This window comes from Coturnix japonica, chromosome 12 (assembly GCF_001577835.2).
Source record: "Coturnix japonica isolate 7356 chromosome 12, Coturnix japonica 2.1, whole genome shotgun sequence".
In the NCBI taxonomy this organism is placed as follows: Eukaryota; Metazoa; Chordata; class Aves; order Galliformes; family Phasianidae; genus Coturnix; species Coturnix japonica.
In genome coordinates this window covers 14,356,956-14,384,096 of record NC_029527.1, presented here as the reverse complement: position 1 = coordinate 14,384,096, position 27,141 = coordinate 14,356,956, and the positions used below count along the sequence as shown (strand labels likewise).

The 27,141-nt window shown below is 42.3% G+C and overlaps 1 protein-coding gene across 4 annotated transcripts in view; it reads left to right on the top strand.

Moving 5' to 3' along the window:
- Positions 1-203: 203 nt before the first annotated feature.
- Positions 204-27,141, top strand: part of LOC107319982 (contactin-3) — a 93,047-nt gene continuing 66,109 nt past the window's right edge. Inside the window, exons 1-2 of one of the 4 annotated variants that reach the window (XM_015875402.2) lie at positions 204-410; positions 21,951-22,084. In XM_015875402.2, coding sequence (XP_015730888.1) covers positions 22,030-22,084 — 55 coding nt within the window. In that variant the 5' untranslated portion in view covers positions 204-410; positions 21,951-22,029. The other 3 variants (XM_015875398.2, XM_015875401.2, XM_015875403.2) reach the window with 3 other exon arrangements.

Here is a 27,141-nt window from a genome sequence, read left to right as displayed (position 1 = left end):
AGGTAACGGGGTTTTGAGAAACGCACTGCTGGCTGTTGTACAGGAGTTGTGCTTAGCTTCATTACAGCTGCGCAGCTGTAACAGCGCGATCACCTGGAGCCAGGCTCAAGAAAACGCCCACCCGGCTCCTGCGCGGAGACCGACGTGAACCTTTGTGTCTGGGCTGGCAGCCCGGAGATCGGACCAAGTTTTTAATACGAGCTCAACACACGCCGGCATCGCGCTGTCCCCCCCCCTCTGCTCCCCCGGGCTCTGCCCGCCTCGCGGCCCCGGGCACAGCGGCGGCAGCGCGTGTGGGCGGGCAGCTCGTACCGATCCCGCCCCGCGCCTGGAGCTCGGCGCTCCCCGCTCCAGAAGAAGCGTCGGGCGCTGCGGGAGCCGCAGGATTTTACGGCGGGGCCGCTCGGCGGGTGCGTGGCTTCGCGTTCGGGCTGCGGGCGGAGCGGGCGGGCGCCTCGGTCCGAGAGACCCGGCCGCGGTCGTGCGGCTGTCGGCGGCGGCTCCGCTCTCGGCTCCGGGGTTATTCGCTGCGGTTACGGACGAGGAAAGGAGAAGCGGCGGTGCGGGCGCTCGGTGCGTGCCCGGGATCTCTCGCTGCCCGCCGGCTGCGGTCGCCCTTCCCAGCACGGTACGTTCCCCTCCCGCGCTGCTCGCTGCGTTTTAACGCGTTTGATTTCGGAGATGCCCCCGGGGCGCGGCGTGCGGCTCTTCCTGAGCGCAGCCCGAAGTTCGGAGCGGTTCTGCCTTAGGGCTGTGCTGTCCGGATTTGCTTTTGCAGGTAACTGTCTGAAATCGAGCGAGAGCGCGCTCTGCTTCTCCTCCTGTCTGGCGTCGGTGTGCAAGCTGGCAGCCCCGCTCTGCTTTTGCATCGCGGAGGGGCCGCTCCGTACCCACTGAATTCCGTCCAGAACTTTTGCAGCGGGTGCAGGAGGGGCTGCACGCGGTGCTCCGTGCCCGTCCCCGCAGCAGAGGGGCGCTGAGCAGAGCGAGGTGACCTTGTTGCTGCTCAGCGAGGTGCCTGGCTCTGATTAACCCAAATCCGAGAGCACACAGCCCGTTTCGGATGGGAAACGAGGCAGCCTCAGCCTCGGGTGCGAGCTGCTTGATCGAGATTGCTGTGCTAATGGCATTGCTGCTGATGTGTGCGTGACATACTCATCTTAGAGCGCTTGTTTGACACTAGAGGAAATATCGCGGGTCCCGGAGCAGCAAACTCTTTTAAACTATTGACTGATGCATTTTGCACGAGAAACTTGAACTCGCTGGAGCTGCGTGCTGGGTTTGCCCAGAGATGCACTCGTTGCTGCTTTAAACGTTAAACATCTGTGGGAAGTTGTGAACAAAATATTGAAACGAGGAGTGGAAATGCTGGGCTGGCTGGGAGTGTCTCAGCCCTCTGTGGGGTTATTCCTGGCAAGTTGGCAAGCGACTTTCCTCGGTAAGCCATGGCGTTTGGGAGACTATTTAAGGGAAAATGGTGCAGTAAACGCGTGTGGCTCTTAGCGGAGCGCTGCTGATCTGATGTCAGGACTGCGGTTAGACGTTGTGCTGTAAAGCTCCGCGAGCCCCGTACAACTCTACTGCTCACCAGTCACCTGCGGGCTCCGTAGGGTTTCTGCTTCTCTGCGTTCTCGATCCTAGCGCTGCCTTATGATGGGAGTAAGCTGCGCTGAGCCGAGGGCGTTGCAGCACGCAGCGGTGTAGCGCTGCTGTGGGTGCTGAGGGCTGCAGGACGGCACCGCCGCCTGTGCTTGGGGACGATCGGTCCCTGAGCTGAGCGTTGGGGTGGAGCTGCTCAGTGCAGCTGCGTGCTGTTGGGGCGGTGAGGTGGGACGAGCGCTGTGTCTCCGGCTCTGTACCTACAGAGCGTGGCCATGCGGTCCCGGGGCTGCACACCCGCACCTGGGGGTTCTGGGCCCGCAGAGCACCTCGTTGTCGGTGCTGGTGTAGAGCGAATTCGTGTAGGCACAAGCAACATCTACATACGTTGTAGCTACCTCCTGTAACGCTTCTGCAAGGGCTTGTACCCCAAACACACACCGGGGAACGTTTGTGCAAGTGGAACGTTTGGTTTCTTGGAGCAGAACTTGCTGTATTTCATACGTTCTGGTGGCAGTGCTGACATGGGAAGCTCCTGCACTTTGGTTTGAATTTTAGGTGTTTTTTTCCCTTTCTTTTCCTTTGTGGTAGAAACTGATTCTACAAGTGCCATAAGTAGTTTTGTATCAGTGTGGAGTTGGTCATTATGTTTTAGGTGCTACCCACAAACGTGGTTTTCCACTGTTCTGAACCAATGAGAAATGTGGTGTGTTGCTGTTATCGGTGAGGAGCCAGAAAGACTACAGAGAGAGGGGAGGAATCATCACTCGTGGGGAATGACTGCACTGAGTTTGCTTCTTGAATATGGGAAAGGCTTTGGATTATTTATAGGATTGACTGGAAACTGGGAAAAAATGGGTTGTCTGTTCATCTGTTGAGTTTCTTGTTGTCTATTTTGATTTGTAACCTTCTTGGTGCTGTCTGGGACTGTCATGTTCTGCTAACAAATATGTTATCTAATGGCTTGATTTTAGAAATTAACATGATGCTACGGTCATGTGAGATGCAAACATGAATGTGTTCAGGCTGAGTACTAGTAAAAGTACAGGTGTCTGTACAGAATGGCTTCTTCAAGAGCCTCTTGTAAATGAATGTGTTGCTTGAAGTCATGTTGTACATGGATGATGCCAAGATGGATTAAATGTCAAGGTACTCTGAAAGCAAGTTGTGCTTAAAGAAGTTTAGAAACTTGTTCTTTCAGGGTGGTTTCCATGGCACACTCAACCCCTGGAAATGAAGGGGCAGAAGACTCACTTTGGTGCTCATGCTGTGAGTGGTTGTGCTGTTGCTGCTGTCCTTAATGAAGCACCTGCAGTGGCAGGAAGTCTTTTTCAGCTCTTGTTTGCAGATCTACAGCTTAAATTCCTGTCAGAGGCAGCCTCTTGTAGCCAAAACAGGGACAGATCAGTCACTGATTTTGCCAATTAAAAACAATTAAAATGCAGAAGCATGAACTTGATAGAGCTGCAGTCTTGTCTAATGCTAACGTCTTCACTTTTGATTTAGTGAAGCTGTTCAGAGTCACAGCCGCTTCTTGATGCAGAATTGAGTATCCAGATTTTATAGCATGTGGTGTAGGAGAATGCATTGGAGGAGGAATTTAATGAATCATTGGTGATGCTTTGTCATGCGCCTTAACTCAAAAAAGGATTAGAGAGGGGCTGCAGGACTGCATGGAGTGAGATACATTCCTGTTTAAAGACCTTGATTTGGTGCTCAGGCAGCCACATCTCTCACATGTCCATTGACACAGATGAAAATCAGCCTCAAGCTGGTGGTGGTATTAGATGGCCTTTGCAGCAGGTGTTCTAGGAGGGTTTGGGTAACAAAAGTGGAGGGGAAAAGATATTTGACTGCAGTCATACAATCATTAACAGTCAGAAGGACCATCCGGATCATCTTGTCCAACTGCCAGCCCATCCCCAAGTCAATTAAAATCTTCTATCTGTGGATTTTTCAGTGTGTTGCATGATAGGAAGAGGTCCTGATACAGGCTGAAGGGAAAGGGCAGAAGTTGAGTAATTCCTCCAGATTCTTAGTCTTGTTCTTGGTCGAATGAAGAAAGAGAGGTGTTGGTTTGGAGTAATGAGGATGGTTGGTCCTTTTAGTGTCAAGCCAAAATGTGCAAGTTGAAATTTAGTCTGAGAAAAGGTTGATTAAAATTGAGCTCGTAATATATGTAGCAGTGGTTTCATTTGGAATAGCTGTTGATTTTACACTCTCGAAGAAGCACTTTTTAATGTATTAAAGTAAGATGTTATTCTTCAAAATCAGTGAGAGCTTTCATCTTGCATAGCTGATGTGTTGTTGTTTTTTTCCCAGCTATCACTTTTAAGTAATGGTCTCTTGAAGAATAAATAAATGGATCAATGTAAGGAATAATTAGCTGGCAGGGCTGCTGCGTTTCCAGCTGAGTGACGCAGCAGTTGTTGCTGCTGAAGTGCTCAGTGCTGACCCACGTCCCATCTGAAACCTGTTTGTGCTCTCTGGAGAAACTTATCTGGCAAGAATGGATGGTCTTTGAAAACAGCCTGTGTGTATTTTAATATTTTGAAAATCCTGCATGTTGGAAACACTCTGTTTGCAACGTTTGCCCTGGTGTGAAGCACAAAGCATTTAAAAGATGAGTGGTAGAACCACCGGTATGGTGACCCCCCCAGAAAATAAGTCTGAATGGAGTTCTGAGCTTTGGAGAAGAGAAGGGAAAGACAAGGAGCAGGATTGGCTGGGAGGTGCTCCTTGCTTGGCTGTTTGTAGGGTGCTGGATGAGAACAAAATGGAGGGCTCCTCCATCAGGTGGTTATACTGCAGACTTCTGCCATGGGTGAGTGCTTGTGAAGGGCTGGGTGCAGACATAAGGATCTCCTTGAGGGGAAATGCATAGTGTTTTATTTAAAAAACAGCTATTCCTGTCTTTGGTGCACTAACTTGTATGTACATATAATGGGTTTTTTTCCTCTTGCTCTGCTGAAATGTCAGTGCCATGTTTGCTGTTTGGGGAGTGTGTTTCAGTTCAGCAGGCCCCGGCAGTTCCAAGCAGTGCTGTCATTCAACGTACTCAGGTCTTTTATGAAATTTAAAATATAATAAATTATGGCTATTTGTAGTTGTAGACCTGTATTTGGAGTAAATTGTTGGGGAATATCAACTATTTTTCCACAGCCTGACTTAATGTAAGGCATGGCCAGTGTCCCTCCTGCTCGTGCTGAGGTCAGAACAATCATTTTCAGCCTTTTGCACTGCTTGACTACATAAGGAGCAATCCAGTCTAATCCAATCCAGAGCAGGTCAGTGAATGATAAATGTAGTTTAGCTTACAAGCATACTGATGTTCACAGTTCATTTACAGAAAAATCATGCATCTCTGTTTCTGAAGACTCTCCATTTGTTAAAATCAGCTTCTCTTGGAATTCACAGTACAACGTGAGATGAAAGGAGCTGCTTTAATGGCGTGTTATTGGGGAGATATTTTACATGTAAGAACTGGTATATCAGACTGCTGTGATTCATGCAGAAGCTGTAATCACTGAATCTAACCAAGTATTTTAATTTCATCCTGGCTGAAGTAAGGTTTATGCAAATATCTAAATGTGCCTTTTTCCCCACTGATCCTTTCAGTTAGGTTGGTCAAATGGGCTGCATGTATATCTGTGAGAACAGGGTCTGGTCTTTGCTACCTATTACCTTAGGAGTGCATCAAAGAAATAATGGTTGGAATAATGATGGAAGAGAGCTGTTGGCCAGTGAGTGAGCCCTGGTGGGCTCGGGCTGTGTGTGGGGTGCAGGGCAGCAGTGCTTCCTGGACAATGGGGCTGTGCCGTGGCGTAACTTGCATCTGCAGAAAAATGTGCCCAAAGTGCATACATCCAAAGTTTGTGATTCAAAAAACGCCAATATTTACTACAATAGCCACTTTCTTCATTAAATAGTAACTTTTCTGTCACTTCTAAGAGTACAGTGCAGGTCAGCATATGTGCAAATGACTGGTAGGAGAGTCCTCTGCTGCATCCTCAGTTATTTAACGTGTCAGCCAAACGTGTTGATGTAGATTGTAAATGATAATAAAAAGAAAAGGCTGTGCATGCATGTATCTTTTACTAGGGTAATTTGTAAAGCACGGGATTCTGCTAGGTCAGTGCCTGACCACCAGCAGCTCTTCCATGGGAGTGCGCTGAGCTCCTGGAAGGTGCTTCTGGATAGTGAGTGCTCTGAAATCTGCTCTTAAAACTATATAAACAAAGGTGTATAGAAGCCTAGCAAGCAGGCTGGAAGTGATAGAGAGCTATCAGCATGTTCTCTCATCTGTGTGTACATACTTGGTTATATATATGTATATATATAACCTTCAAGGTTATTCCACTGACTTTTCTGTCTATAGTCAACTTTTTTTGTTGCAGGAAACTCTCAACGTTCCTTACAGTAAGACCAGAGGGTATATTTAAATAGTTTCAAATAATTGCTGCAATTGATACTCTATTTTAAAACAGCGTGATTTATAAATGTAGTGGTATGAGTCGTGTGGGATGATGATTATACAGATAATTATTGCATGTTATCAAAGCACTGAGGGTTTGAAAGTGGGATTTTTTTCCCCAAGTGTTTCCACAGTTACTGCAAAGATCAGTGTTAAGTCTCCTCCACAGCTCCTGCTGGTAGCTGTTCTGACTGTGTGTTTCTTCCCAGGCATGCTGGCCATCTATGAGCCCCGTGACACAGCCCCACATGGCAGCTGTGCTGCAGGCAGGTGGGATCTCAGGGCTGCAGTGAGGATATTTCCTCTTGCTGTAAAGCAGTTAAATCATCAAGTCATTAAAGCATTTTCTGTTATTTCCTAACTAGCAGGACACTGGGCTTTCTTAGAACAGCTTCATTAGAAAGTTGAGTGTGATATTGTGTATTTCCATTCATCCAGGTGATGGTGTTGAGGGCTTTGTTCCAATAATGCTGTGGCTGTTAAGTCTCTCCATCCTCTTTTTTCCATCCCTTCTCCTCTAAAACATAACCCTTTGGAATGCTGCAGGAAAGGGTAGTTGCAGAGGAACCAGAAGTACATTGGAGGAACAGCTGGTCCTCTTCATTTCTTCTGGTGCTGCCAACTGTGCTCATGAGAAGGACAGGCGAAGGGCATGAGGATAGGACAGAGGCTGCTGTGAGTGCTGTGCTTTGTCACAACCTTCAGGCTTCCTCCCTCAGCGTCAGAGCAAGAGGAGCCCCTGGCCCATAGCTTGGGAGCCAGGTGCCCATCTCAAGACCTATCTGCTTGTGTGGAACTGAGGCTGTGGGTAAAGAGCAGAGCTGAGATTTTGCTGGCATTGGTCTTGTTGTGGTTTACTGTTGTTTTTGGTTTTGTTTTTCTTCTACAGTGGGGCATCTACCTTAATAGTTGGTAGACCACTGCTCCCATTCTGAATTGTAAATACCTGTCCTTGAAATGTATGTGAAACTGTTAAGCCCAACAGTGTCACTGTCACGTGAATCTGGGCTTCGTTCATTTCACTGGTCCGCACAGTGCAATTGTTAATGGTATCAGTTGAGTTCTCCTTAACCTTGGGATTTGAGAATAGAGTGCCTTACAGTTATTAAAAGGCAAGCTTTGCATTGAAAATTTGTACTGCATCATAGGGGAATTTATTTCAACATTGATTGATTGGAGTTAAAACAAGCAAGCAGCATTGCTGCCTTTGAGAGATGCCTGTTAAGTGCTGGGTTTGAGCAGTGCTGCTGGCTTCTGGACCATTCAGGTCTGCATCTGGCTTTTTAGGAAAACTCCTAATGTTTTTGTACATGAGCTGGCATTCGTTATATATTAGTGCTGGCTCCAACCCTTTCCTTTCCATCTGTCCTAATTTTTGCTCGTGTTGACTAAATACATTGAGTGTGTGTTTTTTGACTGAAGATGAATGTATGAAAATGAATATCTGCTTTGGATAGTCCACACTGAAAGGATAGACTCTGTAATTTTTCTCTCTTCTTTATTATGAGATTACATGCAAATATGCAAATTGGTTAGCATAAGAACTTCTACAGAGTAATGGGTGTAATTTATTTGGGGTTTCCAAGTGTTCTCATGTAGCTGCCTTTCCAGTGAAGCAGAAGCTGCAGGATGCAGGGAATTGAAGCTTTCCCTGGGATTGCTGCTCAGGCTGGTAGGAGAATAGAAATATTGGCTTTTCTCTTCCATGTGTCTTTTCCAACCTCTGGGTCTTATGAACTGGACTACTGACTTAATGGCTTAAATCAATGGCAAATACTGCTGAGCAATACTACTGCAAAGTTTAATGGAAGTAAAAGCTGTTTAGCTGTTCTGTAAGTCAGATTAGCAGAGGTATAAAGTCAGTCCTTTTGAGATGTAGTGGAAAGCTGGTGATTTCCTATTAAAGGTTGCTAGGAATAAGTTGGTCAGCGGAGAGCAGTGGAAAGGGAATCGGCAGCCCAGCCAGGAGGTGGATTTCTACCTTGATCTCCCGTGTGTCTGTTCCCCACTTATGACCAGAAATACTTGCTTTGGTAGTTAATGGGTAGATTATCTGTTAGATAAAAGGTCAAATTGTATGGAAGTTCTCCTAAAAGCTATTTACAGTACCATCTGTGCTTAATAATGCCATTCCTTCCTTTTTCTTCTGTTGCCAGTGTCTTTCTAGTTTGCATCACTGAAAACCTCTAAATGGGTCAAATAATGTGGGATCTTCAGGGAGATGATTTACAAATTGCTCCAGCCTCTCTCTTCAAATAGATGTGCTTGTTGGATGGGCTGCGTGTTGAATGGAATGGATAACTGCCAGCTGCTTTAAGTTTGGGGCATGACCAGGATAGTATTTGCTACTTAAAAATGAGATCCTGTATATTAACTTGGGTGTTACTCGAGTGGGACTGAGAACCGGAATATGGAAACAGGGAGAAAACTGTGTCTCTTGATGAACAAATGCAATGCTTAAAAGAATAACTAAATACTTAAGAATCCCTTTAAACATTGAGTACTGAAATATGCAAAAATGTTGGAAGTATGCAGGTTGGCTCTGTAGGTTGGATAAGTGTTTACCATTTGGTCTGTAGAACAGCACTTCTGACAGACTACTTGAAACACATCCCATTACCAGGCTTCCCTGCCATGGAGGGGCAGTGCTGCGGGGATGGTGGGGCTCCCTGCTGGATGTCCCCAGGGATTTTATGTCTTGTTTTCCTTTTGAATTAAAACCTGAAAGCCTTAAAATGGAGAAGTGCTTCTTTGATTCTGCGCTTGAGGAAAGTGAATTGATTCGGTTTTTTTTTTTTTGTGGTTTTTTTGTGTTTTTTTTTTAATCTGTAACCTGATTTGGAACAGACAAACTAAACCAACTTTAACAGAGAGGGCTTTTATGTTTAGCAGCCATATGCTATACTTTTTATGCATCAGTCTCTAGGTCTCACATCTTATCTTTAGGATTTCTGGTGTTTTTTTACCTCTCCTGTTAATTCTGAAGCAAGCTGCTGAGGTCGGGTGGTTGCAGATGATGTTTTCATATGAAAAAGGGGATGGGGAAGAGGTCACAGCAGAAATGAGAGTTTTATTTACAAATTTGCAGAATTCATGAGCTAAGGCTGAGTTGTAGAGTTCTTTAACACTCTCAACCAATACAGAAGACATAAGTTTTTAAGTTTCTTTTATGTGCAGTTATTGCTTTGCAGGCTGAAAAGCAGTTTTCTCTGTGTTTCTTTCTTTTTTATATTCTTTTCTTGGATAATAGCTTGGAAACAGCTAAGGAAGACAAAAGGATCCAGTAACTTATTCTATAACCCTTGAATTTGACCTGCATCAGCCTTGTGTCTGTTCACTGCCAGGTACAGGGGATGCCAGCTCTGCTGCTGGAGATGTGTTGGTGTGGCTGAAGTCTCACAGCGGTGAATGCTGGGGAAAGCAGAGCTCTGGTTGATAAGGCTTGTGGTGCTTCGTGTGGGGTCTCCAGCTCTATAGTCCATAGCATCTGCTTGGGCATTTAAGCTTACATTTTTAAGTAACACGCACCTCCCCTGAATAAAGATTTATTGATTGTACAGAGATGTTCTGTGTACTCATTAGGTTTGTGTGTGCATCATTAGTGGTATATGAATAGCTTCTATTGGTACACTGAGAGTTTTCCACCAGACAAGGTATTTGCTTTGTTGCTTTTATCATTCAAGATTTTATTATTCATGCCATGATAATAGTAATGAAGAAGTCATGTGGACTCATTGGATGTGACCAAATGACTATGTGAGCTCTTGATGAAGACAACCCTTCCTTTAGGGGCAGGTTGGATGTTGACCAGCCCAGCCCTAAGAGCAATGAGCTCGGTTACCTTCTGGCAAGGTAGCAGGAGGCAGCTGCTCACTGCAAAACCTGCCTCCTGCTTGGGCACTTACTGTTTAGCCTTATTTCCTAGTATTGACTAAGTAATAGTTAATCTAGCCTCTTCTGGGATAAAAGCTAACGTAAGAGCTAATTATTTTCCTTTGGTCCTTCTCCCCTCCCCTCTGTTTGAGATCTGCTGTATTCCTCATTACTTCTCCCTGTCTCATGTCTTGCTATTCTATAAAGTTATGTTGAAATTGTAGTGGGAAGAAGTGTTGACACCTTTCAAAGAATTAGCCAGGGATTTGTGGAATCGAGTATGTTTACTGAAGTAGTCACATGTATACAGTAGTTTTCCTTTCACATCTTCAGGTTCATCTGCTTATGGATCTTCCAGTTCATCAGTTTCTCACTAGAATTCTAACTATTGGAGTTTCAGTCTTGCATTGACCATCTCTGCTGTTGTATTGCTAAAGAAAATATGGATCAGTGTAGAGCTGTGTTTCTAGTGCTTTGAATGATGTGGTTTAGTCTAGTTGAGAATCCTTATTCCTTGGTAAGCTTAAAATGCAAACAGAAGAGGTGCAGTACTTAACTGAGTGGCTATTACATAGTAACAATTATGAACAAGGCTTCCTTCCCTCTTCTCTGGAGAACAAAATAATGTTGTGGCTCTTGCTTGGCACTTTTGTTTCATATGAAGTCCTTCTGTACTGTATAACTGCGGTTGGCACTCAGATGCTACATTGTGTATTTCATCAGGCACTTGCAGAAAGCCCTTCTGCACATCTGTTCTTCAGTGCTGCTGGCTTTGACTTTGTCCTGCCCCAAGAATGTTTTTTGTTGGGATCCACTGTGGGCTAATTTTCATCTGAAAATAAACCAAATAGTTTATCAGAAGTCCATTCTCTGCCTAAAATATTTGGAGTATTTATGTGTTGATTCTACAAGCATTTCTAGATGACTGTAAAGCAGTTGCTTCATAGGCTCTGTGTGGAAAATGTGAAATGATCTCATTTGTAGTCCAAGATACCAGCCTTATTGTGCAGATACCAATTTTGTAAGAGGTAAGAATCAAGGAGAACAAATACATCACTTATGTCCTCTGCTGAACTGGATCTAAGTGTAAGATAGATATCATGCATGCGTAGATAGATATCATGCATGCGTAGATATTTTATTCCCCTCCTTTCTTTCTGTGGGGCAGAGTAATAATACTCAGGAGGCATTGTCCCACATGTAGCTCAGAAGCTGTGTTGGTATCGCTGAATGTACTTCAGAGTTGGGAAAGTTGCATAAGCTCCTTATCTGAAGCTAAGCAGCTTAAGGTAGTAGCAAAGCTTCACCACCTCTCGTTTCCTGCCTTGAAGCAATTTTAGCATGAAGTCATCTCCTTTTCAAGCATCTGAACATCTCAAGTCCATAGGTTTGGATAATGTGCATAATTAGCTGCTCATGCCTGTCAGTTTTCCTGACAGAACGGAATCAGCACAGTGTAGATGTGGGTTCTGTGTCCTTCCATCTGCATAGCTCACCACCTGTTCTGTGCCCTGCCAGTATTCTGGTAGTGGAGCCGTGCTGCTCCCTGACACCCCTTCCACTGAGGGAGGTTCATGCTGGATGTTAGGAAATAATACTTCTCTGAAAGAGTTGTCAGGCATTAAGTGGGATGGGCTGCCCAGGGAGGTGGTGGAGTCACAGACCCTGGAGGTGTTCAAGGAACATTTGGATGTTGTATTGAGGGATGTGGTTTAGAGAGAACTATTGGTGATATGTGGATGGTTGGACTGGATGATCTTGTAGGTTTTTTCCAACCTTGGTGATTCTGTGTAGTGTGATGAGAGTTGTATGGTAGGCCTCAAGCATAGAAATCATATGTGTACTCTATCTAAACTTGCTTCAAAAATGAGTTATTCTTTGATTATTGTGTTTGAGATTTTATTATTATTATTATTAGTTTATTTTGTAAAGTGATGGACAGATCACAAGTTTAATAATTGTTTTCTGCAATACAAACCCAAGAACAGTAGCAGAGTCTGGAGATTTTGTGTCATGCTGCTCCTTATCTCTTGGTTCCCTTCAGCAGTCAACTGAGGGACAAGTCTCAGTTTCCATCCGATTCTCAGAAAAAGTGGAAGTACATCATTCTGGGGCTTAGCACTGACAAGAGTTATTTGCCTTCACTTTCAATTAGAATCTCATACAAATTCTAAATTCATAAGGATCCACATCCCCTTTTGGCTCACTCTTCCTTTCCAGGAGATTCAACAACTTGTCTACTAAGTCTGATAGTAATGAGCATGTCCCACTCGGATTAATTTATGGCGGTCCTTGGGAAGCAGTAGCGTATAATGATTTGAGCTAACTAAATGGCACCCATGAAAATAAATCTTTTCAAATACAAACAGTTCTGTTTTAAGAACTCTGGACACTTCTATCTAAAAGCTGTTATTTCTAGAAGCAAAATTGCAGTGAGGCTTTGTCATCGATTGCCAAAGTTCTGTTAGGGTGTTCTTCTCCCCTGCTGTTAAATGTATGTAGATCCAATTAATATAAGAATATGAAAAAAGTCCTGAAGCTTGCCTTAGCACCAGTCCTGGAAAACTTCCTTTATTCCTTTTGTGTCGGTTGAATTTAATGATCTCGTTGATCAGAAAAAGGCTTCTAAAGCCTTTGAAGAACTGAAAATGCTTCTTATGACTTGGAAACATGAGCACTGTAGGCGTGGTTTCAAATAATTTTGCACAAGGCTTTTCCTAGAGCAGCTTATGCCTTATGTTCTTGCTTTAATAATACCTCATCAGAGCCATAATCTATTCTTGGGAGTCAGCTTTAAGCTGAGTTTGAGTCTTCTCCCACATCCTGTGCAATGGAGGATGCAGAGGCTTCTCAAATGCTTGCAGTAATTGCAGCAACTTTTATGCCATGTATTGGGGACCTGACTATTCAGAATTCATTTTCAGCTCAAAATAATTTGTGTCTAGGAGTAAGGGGAAGACCCCGCCTGATACATGTTGAGTACATGTATATGCTCTTCACATATCAGGTACTTCCTGTTGATGAGAGTGATCACAGAAAACTGAACATTTGGAAAGTGCTAATGGTTGCTTCCTCTTCATCTTAGGGGTGTAGGAATGTGTTATGCAGAATTATCAAGAAGCCTTTGCTCCAGACACAGGGTGATGCACGTTCCATCGCAGATGGAAGTTGTGTATCACTAGGGATAGCTTTTTAAGCCATATGCCATGTCTGCAGTGCAATTGTCTGCTTCTGTTGTCTATGGCATTTTTCTGATGCACAAGTGTTGTTAAAATACATACATATATATGAACAATTTCTACTCAGTTCCTTAAATGAAAGGTGGTAGTGAATCTTGTGAAAGGGAGTAAAGAAGCTTGCCTGCTGGGGAAGTGCTGAGCTTTCTAGTTCAGTGCATTTATTAGTTCTTAAAGAGTTATGAATTTAGTTTGAGGTCATTTTGGAAAGGCACTCTCTCTTGGTCTGCAGTACACGATTAATAGCAAGAGCAGTGCCAAATACATTAAGACACAAAGTGAACTTTGGAGGGCCATAAGAAAATAGCACCTTGTGACATCAGGGACTTGTTGCTATTTCCCTGTTAGATGCTGTGGAAAAGAATGTTTCTTCTCTATGAAGAAATAAAGTAAAGTAATGTTTGAGAATCAGAGGAAAAACGTAAGCATTTTAGCGAGAAAAGCATCAAGTTTTGTTTTGAGCATAGGTATTTTGTAGCTGCATTTCCAACTTGTTTGGGCAACCATGAATGATTGTAGAACAAGATTATAATTGAGATGAAATAGAACTCCTGAAGCTGAAAAATTAAATCTGGAGTTTTCAAATTCCATGCTTTCTGTTTCTTTGACCTTCCCATGGATTTGTTTTCCTACCAGGACATTTTGTATCCAATAACTCTTAATGCTTTACAAAGCAATTAACCTCCTTCTCTCATCTTCTCCTCCTCCCTTGGTTTTTGGATCCTCTGTCAGCCAGAGATTTCCTAATTTGGATTTAGTTCCTTAGTCAGAAAATTGATCTTTCAGTACATCACGTGTTCCTAAGTTCATCAGCACTGAATGTTATCTCTGTATGTTCCGTTTAGCTCTCTGCTCCTTCCAGGAGGTGTTTTTTTAACCTAAGCTGACAAACTTACCCAGCAAAGCCAGTGCAGTCTTTATCACATTTAACCTTGTGCTGGTATTTAAGGAGATCTTGTTAAGTAATTCTCACACTGCTTTTGTCAACCCTTTATTTATTCTCTTTAACATACAAGTGAAGTCTTGTTACCTGAGAAGGGCAAAAGAGATGGTTTGCGGTCTAGCATTTACTACTGCTCTTTTTGGCCATTGACCAGATGTGGCTACCATTTATGTGCGTTAATCTTGGGATAGACCCTGAAGTTCTTCTCCTAGTGCTAATGGAAGAACAGTCCGTTGAAGTTTAATTTCTTGCATTCTATTTCATATTACAGTTATATGTTCAGCATCAGTTTCTTTGCTTGAGATGTAAGTCACAGTGATATCTGAATTAGGATATCTGAACTGTGTGGAAGTGAGGTAGCTGGCTGCCACTTAACTGCTGACTGTTTCGTCCTTCCCCCCTTGTACTTTCTGTGATAGGGTGTCTGGATGCTGGTGGTGAGTTGTGCTGTGTATGGGGCAAAAAAGAGAATGAGGAGTGGAGGGGGGAGTGTTCTATTTAAATAAAATAATAATAAAATACCATGTTCTACTGTCTTAATAGTAACTATGCTATAGTTTCATTCTGTTATGCAGTGCACTGTCACCTTCAAGCTAATCAGCCATAGCAACCTACTGAGCATCTGGTAGTGCTTTGTCTTATTCTCCAGTGGGTGACATTGTACCTGTTCATACACTTTAGGTGTGTTTTTCCTGTTAGAATCTCATTTTGGGTTTATTGTCTCTATCACAAGTCCGAAATTTGACCAAAATATACTATTGAAATTTTCAGGCAATATCTCATACTTTCTCTTAAATAAATTAAAAAAAAAAAAAAAAGAAAAAAAATAAAAAGAAAAGAAAGCATAAAAGTGCATAAAAATACTTAAGAACTTTATCCATACAAGAGGAAAGTCTCAAACTGAATAACTTTAAAAGTGAAACTTCATAGACATCAGTGCAGATTAAGCTGCCTAGGTCTCAAATAAGAAATGGGGAGCTGGAGGAAGGAACTGAAACGGGTTCAGATATAACCATTCAGCCATGACTTTGAGCTTTTCTTTCCTTTCATATCAGTGCTCTATCCTGCAGGGGATTATTTTCTTGCATGTGACTTCGAGTGTGATAATCACAGACTTAGATTAAGGGTACCTGAGGCAATATCTCCTGGAGCTCAGTTCTGTGCTGAAATTGGTGACTTCTTCCATCAAACTCCTCTACTCCCAGGCTATGGGTATTTTTAAAGAAAAGACTAGATTGCGTATGAAATGTGTGTTTATATAAGTTTGTGTGTGTATACATTTTTCATAAAAACATAGAATTTTTACTTATTTTGCCCTTGCCCATAACACAAAAGGCTTTACACAATGTGTTTTAGGGGGTAAGTTTAGGAAATGCTTGGAATGTTTTTGCAGGTGCTTGAGACTGGGCTGCTGTTGCTCTCTGGTATTTGTTTGCTTCCTTGGTGCCTCAGTTTGGGTAAGTGGAAGTTCCTGAATTCCAGTTCCCAGCATTTGAAGCCTTTCATTTGAACCCTTGCCTGCCCCATCCTCTTCCTCTCTGTAGGTACTGCGTTCCATTGGGGTGCTGTAGGGAGACCTGACCATTTCCCATTGGGATCGCCAGCCAGCTGCCAGCAGCACTGGGTACTGGTTTGGTCTCAGACATGATGAAGGGTACAAATAAACTTCATTCAGGTCAAGGAATATCAGATTATGAGATTAGTGCAAGCTGTGGGAAGCAGTGAGTTATATTTTGCCAGCCATGCAAGATAAGATAAACTATTAAAATAATGATTTGTATGAGATAGAACCAAATATATTTTGGAAGAAATGCTGTGTTACATGCACCTCACCAGGCAGTATCCTTCATGTGATAGTGCAAAGGCTACTTCTATTTCTGAAGCCTGAACTACTGGCTCATTGGCAGCATCATTAGCATCCCAAGGCTCACAGTGCTGGAGGTCAGCAAGAGCTCTGGAGAAGTTACAGTTAGCTTTTGGCCATGGCTGAGTGTGGAAAAAATACAAATGTTTAAAGTTTAATAACACTTTTGGGGGATTTCAGACTTTTCTTTGTGCTGAATAGACACGATTCCTCATTATTGTAGGTCGAGAACTTTTACAAAGAAATTTCAACCTGAAAGTCTTGATCTGCTAAAAATGCCATTCTGCCTGCATAAAGTGGAGGTATTCTTTTGGTACCAGGGAAGGCATTTTACTTGGAAATTCAAAGTGAGATTAATGGTGAGTAGAGCATGGAAAGTCTGTGTGAACACTGCAGCAAACTCCAAATCTGCTCCTCAGAGCTCCATGGCCAGCATGAGGCAGCAAGGCCAGAATCTGATCTTTTATCAGCAGCATGCATGCTTGAAATCATGTCTTAGCTGATGCCTGTGCACTTAAGACTGTCATAGAGTAGGGCACATGAAAGTCTGAATATTTGCTATTTCATCTGTGAGTGGAGATCTTTCTGCTGTTACTTCACCTCTTCTGTTAACTCAAATACCATGGAAAGAAAATGTCAAATATTTGTTTTCAATGTTTCTGATTAAACTGGTTGATTACGTGCCATTTCATGGACTGTGCTAGCTTCTGCTGACTTGCTGGACAGAAAAAGGTTGATATCAAGATAAGGTTGAAGGAGTGAGCTGTGTAAATGTGCTTTCTCTTCTCATCCATGAATTGGTAAATATGACTCTGTTTCTCTTCAGTATTATATTTTTTGATCTGGAAAGATTAACTTGCTACCAGTGTAACACTTTCACTGTATCAACACAAAAATAGACAAACCAGGTTTGAATGATAGTAGCTAAACACATTGTCAAACTTGATTTTACTGTGTTCACAATAACTGTATTTCACGTGAGTTGGGAATGGAATTAATATTGCTTATAATGACTTGCTAATTTGAATTTTTATCACATAATTGATTTAATTGAAATAGTTGAAAAAGATTCCGATAAACATTCCCCTGTTCTTAGGGGAAAAAAGAAAAAGCAAAGCCGGTTCCTTTGTAAAGCTTTCCCATAGGTGTACCAAAGTTGATTGAGGCAGGCAGTCCCTGCAGGTGGTCGGACTGTGTGCAAAGCAAAGACCTCTGGCTAGGTTTGAAGAGGCTCTGAAATTGCTGGCATAGAGGTTAACCTGCAGAACTGTAGAAGCTAGTGGTCTTAAAATAGTGTAGGTTTCCTAAGGAATTTTAAGATAAATTACATTCCCTAATTATTTATTTTGCGAGTTTTCTGCTTTTATTGACATGAAATAACTGCCTGTGGTAAAAGGCTCAGCTGAGTTCTGTGGTGCTACAGCTCTGCAGGAGCTGGGTTCAGTGAGTGCTGGTGTATTCAGAGAAGACCTCACGGACAAGAAGAATACATGAGGTAGAGGTGCACTGTGATGCTGTCTGTGGAGAAGAGATTAGTGTACAGTGAGAAAGGGCATCCAGTTATTACAATTACTCTTTGTTCCACTGTGAAAAGGAAAGGCTAGAAAAAGCATAGGGCTAGGGAAGATGCTTTATAAAGCAGAACCACCCTTGCAGTCCTGTATCCATAAAGCTCTTGATGCTTGTATAAAGTACAGAGGATATATGGTCAGCTAAAGCAGGGGATTGCAACTGGAAGAGTCGATAAATAGAGTAAGATAAGAAGTTGTGGTAAAACTCTCTGCAGAATGGTTGCCGCTACTTTTCTTCTAAGCTTTTGTAAATTCATTTTGTTAGAAATGTCTGCGATGCTTTTAATTAAGTCTCTGCTAATGACGCACTGCAGATGGCTTTAATCCTACCTAGGGCTTGTTAATAGTGGAGTTCCTCTCAAAACTTTCCTGCTCATCTTTCTATTCTTACAGTCCAGCTTCGTCAGGATGATTTGTCTATTGCTGATATCCCTATAGGGACAGGGAGGCTGAGTGAGAGCCACAGGCAGCCTAACAACTGCTATGAGCCTGCAAAGGCTGCTTGCTAATGAGTGGTGCTCCCATGCAGCAGTGGAACCAAGATCTAATGAGCCCCCAAAGGAGCTGGGCTGATCGCGGTTTTCCTTGGAGCACCGTTTTAAACTTTTCTTTGGAACAAGCCATTGTATTGCTTAGTAGGGGTTTTAGCTGTATTTTGTCATGCTTCTTAGCTTTTAATTGGTTAATTCCTATGTATCTAGAGTCTAATTGAGGTGTTTCAGATGGATTTGCGTGTGGTGCCAGTAGAGGCTTGATAGCACTTGTACTGTATCTCAGGTTTTCAAAGCCTTGCCATCCTCGACATGAAATTACTCGGAATCACTAAAACTAATGTGGTGTGGAATAAAGAATGTGAAAGGAAGAATAATCTTGAGCAGCAAGCGTTCTCATAGTGAGATCTGCTGAGCTGCTGGATAGCTTTTGTGGTGCTCCATAAGGTGAGGCACTGCTGGGCACTGCTCAGCAGGCTGCCACCAAAATACATCAGCAGGTTTTTTGTGAGCTGGCATGGATCTTGCTTATAATCTCAAATACTGATTGCAAATGCTGTCACTTTCATAAATGATCTTCACAGAAGATTCCCTTCATAGAATCATAGAATGGCTTGGGTTGGAAGGGACCTCCAGGATCATCAAGCTCAACCCCCTGCCACAGGTAGGGCTGCCAACCTCCACATTTAATACTAGACCTTGTGTAGCAGAGAAATACAAGGAATGAACTCTAGAACTTCAGCTGCAGATAGAAGCTGCAGTGGATTTCATTGTGGGGATTGCCAACTCTGACACTGGATGAGATCTGCTTTAAGTTAGTATTTCCACACATGTTCACCATTTTTGTCTCTGGTTTGTCTCAGTGGACTGACCCCAGAGCTCTGAGCTACTTCGGTATCAAAGGAAGTCCTAGGGAGCAGGAATACTATGGGAAGACTGGCTTGATAAATTATGTACAAATGGAGGCTTTCATAGTGGTTTTTATTGTATTTCCTTTGCGTTTTAAAAAGACAAAAAATATTGAATCTTCGAATCTCTGACTTTTTCACTGTGTGTGGTAAATACACCATTACTTTTCCATGGCTACAACGCTTCCATCCATCACTGGTTCTTGTCAGGGTTTGAATGTGAGCTACAAGAGGTAGAAACTTGATTAAATGATATGGAAGATTGAGAGCCCACCGTGTGGGTATTTTTCATTGAAACAGAGTGTACTGGTTGCTTTTTACCACTAGTAATTGCATTTTGAGGGAAATGAGAAATGGATATTTTCAATTATTTCTTTTCCAAATGATGTGGCTACTTGAAATTGCTGAGGGATGGTTCACATTAATCTGTGCCTCTCATTTGTATGATGCTGTGTGGAGATGACTTTAACTACAATGTTAATCTCATAATTTATCAAGATGAAATTTCTTTTTTTTTTTTTTTCCCTTTTGTAGTCAAAGATTACAAACTCTTCCTGCTCATAGTTTGTATTGGGCTTCCCAAACAGGTCTGGGGAGTTCAAATACCATATGTAAATAAAAATCCCCCCTTTGGAGGACTACTGCTTTTTGACTGCTGTACTCAGGGTTGTAAGAATTGAGGTTGCTGCATAAGATTACTGACTCCTGAACCTCTTCCAGACTTTGTTTCTGCTGGACTTGCTTGTCCATCAATTGCTCTGCTATGTGATGTGTAAGTATGTAGGCTTTGGAAAGCTAATCTTGAAGGAGGAAAAGCTGAAACTTTCTGTGTATGTTTGTGCTTTCATCTGGTGCCATCTGTTTGGCTGGTCATGTTTTCTTGTTGTCCTGTAGTTGGGCTCATCTCTGAAAGACGAACGTATAATGAAGAAATCTGTTTTGTTTTGTTTTTTCTAGTATGTTTACACCAATTTCCTAGGTTTGCATTCTTAATGTTTTGAAGTAATCAACTTGTCATGAAACCAGTGCTCTTGTAGGAGGAAAGTTTCTCATTCTCCAAAATAGAGATTTACAGGTTTCCTCTGTGTGTTCTTTTGGTAGCGGAACCAAACGTTCAGATACTGAAGCTGCTGCTTATCTTTATCCTCCTGGATGATTCTATATGGTGTGCCAAAACTCTGCAGAGGTGATTGAAGTCCTTCTAGTTCCAAAAGCACCAAGATGCCTTTGTGGAGTCCAAATGTGCTATAGCCATGTACCTGTTGACCCCAGGGCATGTTGGATAAGAAACAGAGCTTCCTCTGGAAAGCCCTAGGCAAACATACAGTGCAGCTGGAGCCCAGCAGCTTGTGCTAGCACTGATTCATCAGTCTATCAGTGTCTTTGTGCATTACTTGTTAATACTAGTCACTAAATTATGGAGGATGCTGCAGAAACAGCATGCAGAACACAGCAGTCCTGAGGCTTCCTAGCTCTGATGCTTTGGGATTTCGTTTTGAACTTAGTTCTTGGGTTGCATAAGGTACTTTTTTCTCAGCAGACTGTGGCCATTTCTTAAACTGTCGTGAGAAAGAGTGGGTGTGAGGTAAACTATTGTCACACAAGTGCTTCAGGGTTTTGCCTTTAGTACAGAAGAAAAGGAAAAAGCATGTTTGTGTCACACAGCTGTCACTTGAGCGAAACCCGAGCAAAGCCAGGTCCCGGGGGTCACATCTGCTGCTCCAAGCCAAGTCAGTCCCTTTCAGCAGTTGCTCGTTCTGCATGCAGCCTGTCTGCTGTGTGCACTTCTCTACGTGCTGTCAGTGTGAAGTGGGCAGGGGGTGGTGTTGGGCAGTATAAGAACCGCCATTCCTTGTGCTGTGATGCTGTGGATGGTGGGAAGAGGATGCTGTCCTCAGCTGAGGTGATCCTATGTGTGATTGCCTTTCTGGGGTGCTTAGCTTGCAACTCAAACACTGCACTCACAGAAGTATGAGAAAATTTTAACTGTAATGTGAAACACACTGAAGAGGGAAACAAACAACAAAATGTGTTCAGATTTGTGGACTGGCACCTTGAAATTAATGGTTGTCTTTTTTTGCCCTTAATATTTCAGTGCGCTCATCCATCAGCTCAGTGCCAGGGGGAGTGATTTGATGCAGGTCTGATCTGTGCGCTGCACAACCTCCAGCTTTGCCCATTCACTGTTCTTGCAAAAAAAGGGATACTGTGGATGTGATGCACACGATGTAAAGGCCACAGTTGTCACACAGTTGATAAAAATGTATTGCACAGCTTGTGTAGGAAAAAAAAAAACAAACCAGAAGTAAAATAAGAACATTGTGCCCCAGCACATAGAGCTTGGAAAATCCTTTGTCATTTAGCCAGAAACAAAGGTAGAAATGGAAGCTAACCAATTATTTCACAGCTTATCGCTGCACCTGATGCACTTCAGTGCCACATGCTGAGATTCTATTTTTTTAATTCTATTTTTAAATTATTTGTGGTTGCTGCATCTTCCTCTTCAGACTTCTGTAATAGCACTACGTACATCAAGCACGGGTCTGGAATAGCAAAGCAGTAAGAGAAAGGGAGAGTGGATGTGACTTCAATTAAATTGGTTACTGCACGTGTTCAGGTTGTTGTTAGTGTGGTGTGTACAAAGCAAGGAGGATGAAAGCTGTTCTTTAACAGCTGTTTGACTTCCAACTGCTATACTGTGTGTGACTGCACCTCATGTATTTTCTCTCCCTTTAAAACTCTATTTCTTACAAATGGATTGATGTTGCAGCTAGAAAATCAGTGTGCCTGTCAGCTGTGCTCCTGCTGGATTACCTAATTTGTGACACTCCATATCCATACACGTGTACTTCTCTTTGGGGTTCAGCCACAGGAAAACTGAGGCACTGCAGAGCATCTGTCCATTTTCTATTTGGTAAAACAAGCATTTACAATGCAGGCAGCTCTTAAATTTGAAGTCGATGTTCATCCTCATGTTTGTTATTTTAACAGGTTAAACCTTGCACATGGAAGAGTAAATGTGCGGTTCACCCGGAACAGAACCAAAGTTACTGAATTGAGGCAACTGAAGATGCTGCTGCTGTGGAAACAGCTGTTCCTGGTGTCACTCGTTGGCTGTCTTGGAGGTACCAATCTACAGTACTGCATGCTAAACAATGATTTCAAATACTGAGAGTGAATGAATTGAAATAGCTTCTCAGAAGTTACTCAACAGAGCCCTACTTTTAAAGCCAGAAGATATTTGATAACATTAGGTATACCATTAGTAATACATGCATCGTGGATACATTGATATAATAACTGCAGTATGTGTTTCTGTTTAACTGGAGACTTTAAATTCTTGCTGTTGCTGGGGATGATTGCTACAGCTTTTGTCAAAGCTTCATTTACTGTAGAATGGGTTTATTTGTGAGGAGCGCTGCTGTTATCACTGCACCAATCAGCAGTTCAGAGGTTTGCTTTCCCACTCTGCCAGACGATTCCCTTCTAGTTCTCAGTGCTGGGAAGCTGTGCTGCCTTTCAGGTCTCCTTGTGCCCCGTTGTCTAATTCAGGACATTGCTCTCTAGCTTCCTGAGGTCACTGCTCAGAGCAGCAGGAGATGTTCCAGACTACTGTTGTACTGTGTTCAGCACATGCTCTACTTGCCCATCTCTAATGATGCCACCACGTGTGTGAGGGGAAGGAGGAGGTCCCTATGCTGTCCTCAGTGGTGATTTATGTTCATGATGGCAACATCAATATTGTGAAGGGCAGACATAATGATGCGTGTTCTCCAATAAGTCAGTGCCACGTCGATGATTTTATTTCCTGTAACGGTAGCACTTTTCCTGAATGAGGGAAGCTTTTTATTGTTCTAAGTCATTTTGTTTGATAAAGGTCTGGGAAATTCCTGAGCATGCAATGGAAACAGTAAGAAATTTCCTCTTGGTGCATCTCCTTGCTGCATAGAAGGGGCTGGCTGTAGGACTGGAGGACAGACTGGAAAGCAGTGATCAGTGCTGTCACAAATGGGTCTGTTCCTTGGGGGATTTTATCCCTGTGAATGTGGTTACACCTGTTCTTCATCAGGCCTATGTGGAAGGTTGTTCTGAAGAGTGAGATGAACTGGCTGTTTGGAGTTGAAGGTGTCCAGGGTGATTTGAGAGGAGGGATCATAGTATGTACGTGTGTGCTTTAATAGAAACAAGAAAATATTGCTCAAAACATAAAATAGTTCATCGTGTGGACTGTAATCAGGGTCAGCTGCATGTTTCTTCGCAACAACTTCGGTGAGAGGATGGAAAGGGTCTGCAGTGCGGTGGGCAGACCATGGTGGTACAGCAGCGTGCTGCACAGCCTCTTTTCTCACCTCTCCCTCTCCTATCCCTGCACCCTGTGTTCATGTTTTGGCTGCCATCAGTAAGTGGTTCCCTGTTTTGAACACAGCTGAGAAAGATTTACGATTTCATCTTTAGGTGATGGTTCAAAGGGCCAGAACTGGCTGAACAATATGGCATACCTCCCTGTAATCTGAAAGGTACTAATATGGTCTCTATTAAATCCAAGCACTTTTTCCCAGAAAAATAAGATTCCAATTGTATTTTTTTTTCTTTTGCTACTTCCCAGTTTGTTTTCTGAAAGAGATATTGGATGTTTCTGACATTGAAACAATCTTATAAGATTTGCACAGAGTTACTGTTTAAAATTGAAGGGTTTTGCTTAACTCTTCTTTGAACTGCTGGGAACACGTTGTTTTTAGGTAGACGCGGCCTTGTTGCTGCTCCCAGGCTTTTCCCATGTCTGTATATCCAGAGCTATGCCAAGCAAAAATCTGGTTCCTGATGAGCCCACAACAGGGAAGGAAATAGCAGCAGGGGTGTTTTCTCTACAGGTCTATAGGCACTGTTTTATGACATTGCTTCATGCCACTTGTTCCTCTTGTTCTTCCGCTTTAGCAGGGCATGCATGCAGCAGCAGTCTTGCTCCAGGCCAGAAAATGAAGGTTTGTGAGCAACTGGAGTTAGCTAAAAGCTGCAGCTATACTAGCCAAGATTTGGCCTCCCCTTGGGCTGTATCTGGAAATACTTCAAGTTAAATGTGTGTGCAGACTTAGAACAATTTGAAGGATGTACATCCACTTTCTGCTGTGCCTATTGCTATGTCTTTGGTATCATTGGGGAATTACTTGTAAGGCCAATTAGCCACTCCAGGATCTGAATTAGCACAATTTGACATTATAAATGTCAGCAAAGCAGTTTGGTTTCATAGAATATATGCATACATTTCTGAACCTTACATGTAGCTTTGGAGCATTTCTAACTGCTCAGTAGAGTCATTATTCAATGAAGATATGTGATTTGTTAGTTAGAATATAGACTAAGCCAAAAGAAATTCCAAGTAATTAGCTGACGTAATGAAGGATCTGGGGGGTGAAGCTAGAACAACAAATAGAATGTGAAGATTAAAACTAATTAGCTATCCAAATATTATTTTAAGAGTAATCTCTCTGGTTTTGACCTGCTAGGTATTGGTTTTTGCTAGGTTTACAGTACTTAGGAGTATGAATATCTTTTGTGCAATACTAGCTTGCACTGGTGACTTAAATCACAAATATCATTTCAAGTAGAACAAATGATTTCATTATCTTCATGGTTGTGCTGATGTTAAATGAGTATTGATACAATAAACAACAACAAAGACTGTTTTTTAATCTGTTAAAACGATTTATTTCTTCAAGCTTTTCATTTGATAGTAGCCTTTTATCTTTCTAACCATACAACCTTATTTTTCTGTAGTTTTTTGTTTATAAAATGTAATACCTATCCTTTGGATCATAACAAATATCTGAAACACAAACAGTATAAAAAAGGAAAAAAAAATCCAATATTTAATTCACAGATAACAGAGAGTAAAGGGCTCTTTTTCAAAGGAACAATCATTTTACTGTAACTAAACTCTTGCTATCTTTAATTGCAAAGCTTGCAAATCTTCTGGATTGTGTCAAATTTAAATATGCTCTGTAATTTTTAATTAAAAAAAAAAAAATGGAGATGATAAATGAAATCAGTTCAGACCAAGGAGGATCTGCTGACCCTTGCTTGGCACAGAGTTTTATTATAGAATTAATAAAGAACAAGCTGTAGGCATTGCTAGTTGGAGCCTTGCAAACAGGCACGTGGAGTATGGACTGCAAGGTCTGTGGAACTTCTTGAGTGATGCCCTCAAGAAGTGCCCTGAGATCACTTTGACCTTGGCAGTGGTTTGTGTGCAGGTGTATATAACCTTCAGGAAGCATGAAAGGTTTTTCTCTCATCTGTTGAAGGGCTTTTCTGACTTTTAATCTTATTTTTTTTATTGTATGTCACCTCAGTTCTTTTCAGTCATGTTTTAAAGCAACTTAGATGAGAGCAAGTTTTGTTTCTGCTACCCATGAGGTAGTCTTGAAGATACAGAATGAATGTACCAGTTGAGTTCCTGGGAGAGGAAGGAGGAGGTGGGAGGGGAGGGAGTGGAGGGAAGAAAAACACCACAAAAATAAAGCAGAAGTAAAAGTGTGTTTCTGTGTATACTGTGTAAGTGTAATTGCAGAAAGGGATGCAGTATGAAAGGAATTTCATTAGCTGCAAATTGTTCTGTTTGCATATCTCAGGTTGGCATCGAGTATTGTGGAGTTGGCAAAGTGAATGTCAGAGTTAATTGTAAAATGTTTGTTACTGAGATAACTACTCTACTTGTAAAATGCAATGACCATTGCAGTAACGAGGAAAAAGTTGGCAGATATTTTGAATACTTTGAATGTTGCCTTTTTGCTCAAATTGCTTGAATATTATTAACAGAGCTTTGGAGCAGTAAACTTCTAAAGTCTACCCAAGAATCAAGCAGTTCAGTTGTTTCAGGACCAGTTTCAGTGAGAGCTCTCTGTAAACATGAAGCAAGTTGTAAACAGTTTGGAGGATATTACTTCTAAGCTATCATCATGACAGATGAGCAGGTATTCTAACTTGCTATAGAAAACAATTTTTCTTACATTCTTCTAAAACCTACCTGCAATTTAATGTTAGGAAATAACAGCTTCAGAAATGGAGATGTTGCTGATCTTGACTTATAAGTCTTGACATTCTCTGTCCTTACAGATAACATATTTCAAATTAGATCCTTTATTACAGTGTGCTGTATGGAATTGCTTTCAGTTTATCCTATGTGGATCTTCAGTTTATCAAAGTGGGGATGTTGAGAGTATCTAATGGAAAGGGGGGGGGGGGAAAGAAATAAGGCCCTTGAGGTTCTGTTTATTGGATTGTGTTTGTATCGGTATAACTAATGATCCTGCAGTCTTTTTGTCTGTGTACCTTAGGGATAAGAAGATTATGATTCAGCATTACATACATGTGTCAGGTTCCAAAAAAGGGAGAGGAATGTCTGTCTTTATGTTCCTTCTAACTGAAACCATTCTATTTTTTCATGAACTTCAAAAAAAAAAAGAAAAAGAAAAAATGCTTGGTTATCATTATGAAACTTCTCTGAAGAACAAACTCAAAGATGAGCGGAATACACAAAAGAACAAACAAACAACAAAAGCACTGAAAACAGACGAGAGCAGTTCCCAGAATCACTGAATGTTTAGACTGAGAGAAATCTCTGGTGGTTGTCTCATCCGACCAGTGGGAGTGCTGAGCTGAGCGATGCACTGTGGTGAAGCTGTGAATCTTTTCCAGGAGCATTACGGCTTTTCCTGACTCTTCTGTAGGTTTTCCCAATCCTTCCAAGTGAAATGACCATTTCACTGCCCCTGGTTCAGGGAGGTGGTTCTTCCATTCAACCATACAGGCGTCATTGTCTCAAGAACCTGAATGTGCTCAAACACAGAAACGTGATGTTTACTACACTAAAATACTTTTCTTGCACTAGTAAAGATACAGAGTGCTAAGATGACCGTGTCAGGCAGTCTGTACTTTCCAGTGAAGCATTGGAGCGTTAGGAAAAACAAACCTCTTGTCAGTGTTGATGTGCTACACTCCAGTTTGAAACTCCACTGGAAAATTAAATAGGAAAAGATAGAAAGGCAGAATGCGAGTAGAACCAATTAATGTTCTTTCTCTGTCCAGTCTTAAAAGTGCGTGGTTGGAGCAATGATCATGTTGTCCAAATGTTCATGAAGGTCATTCTCAGTGCATCCTAAATAATGATCTGCAAGGAGAAAAG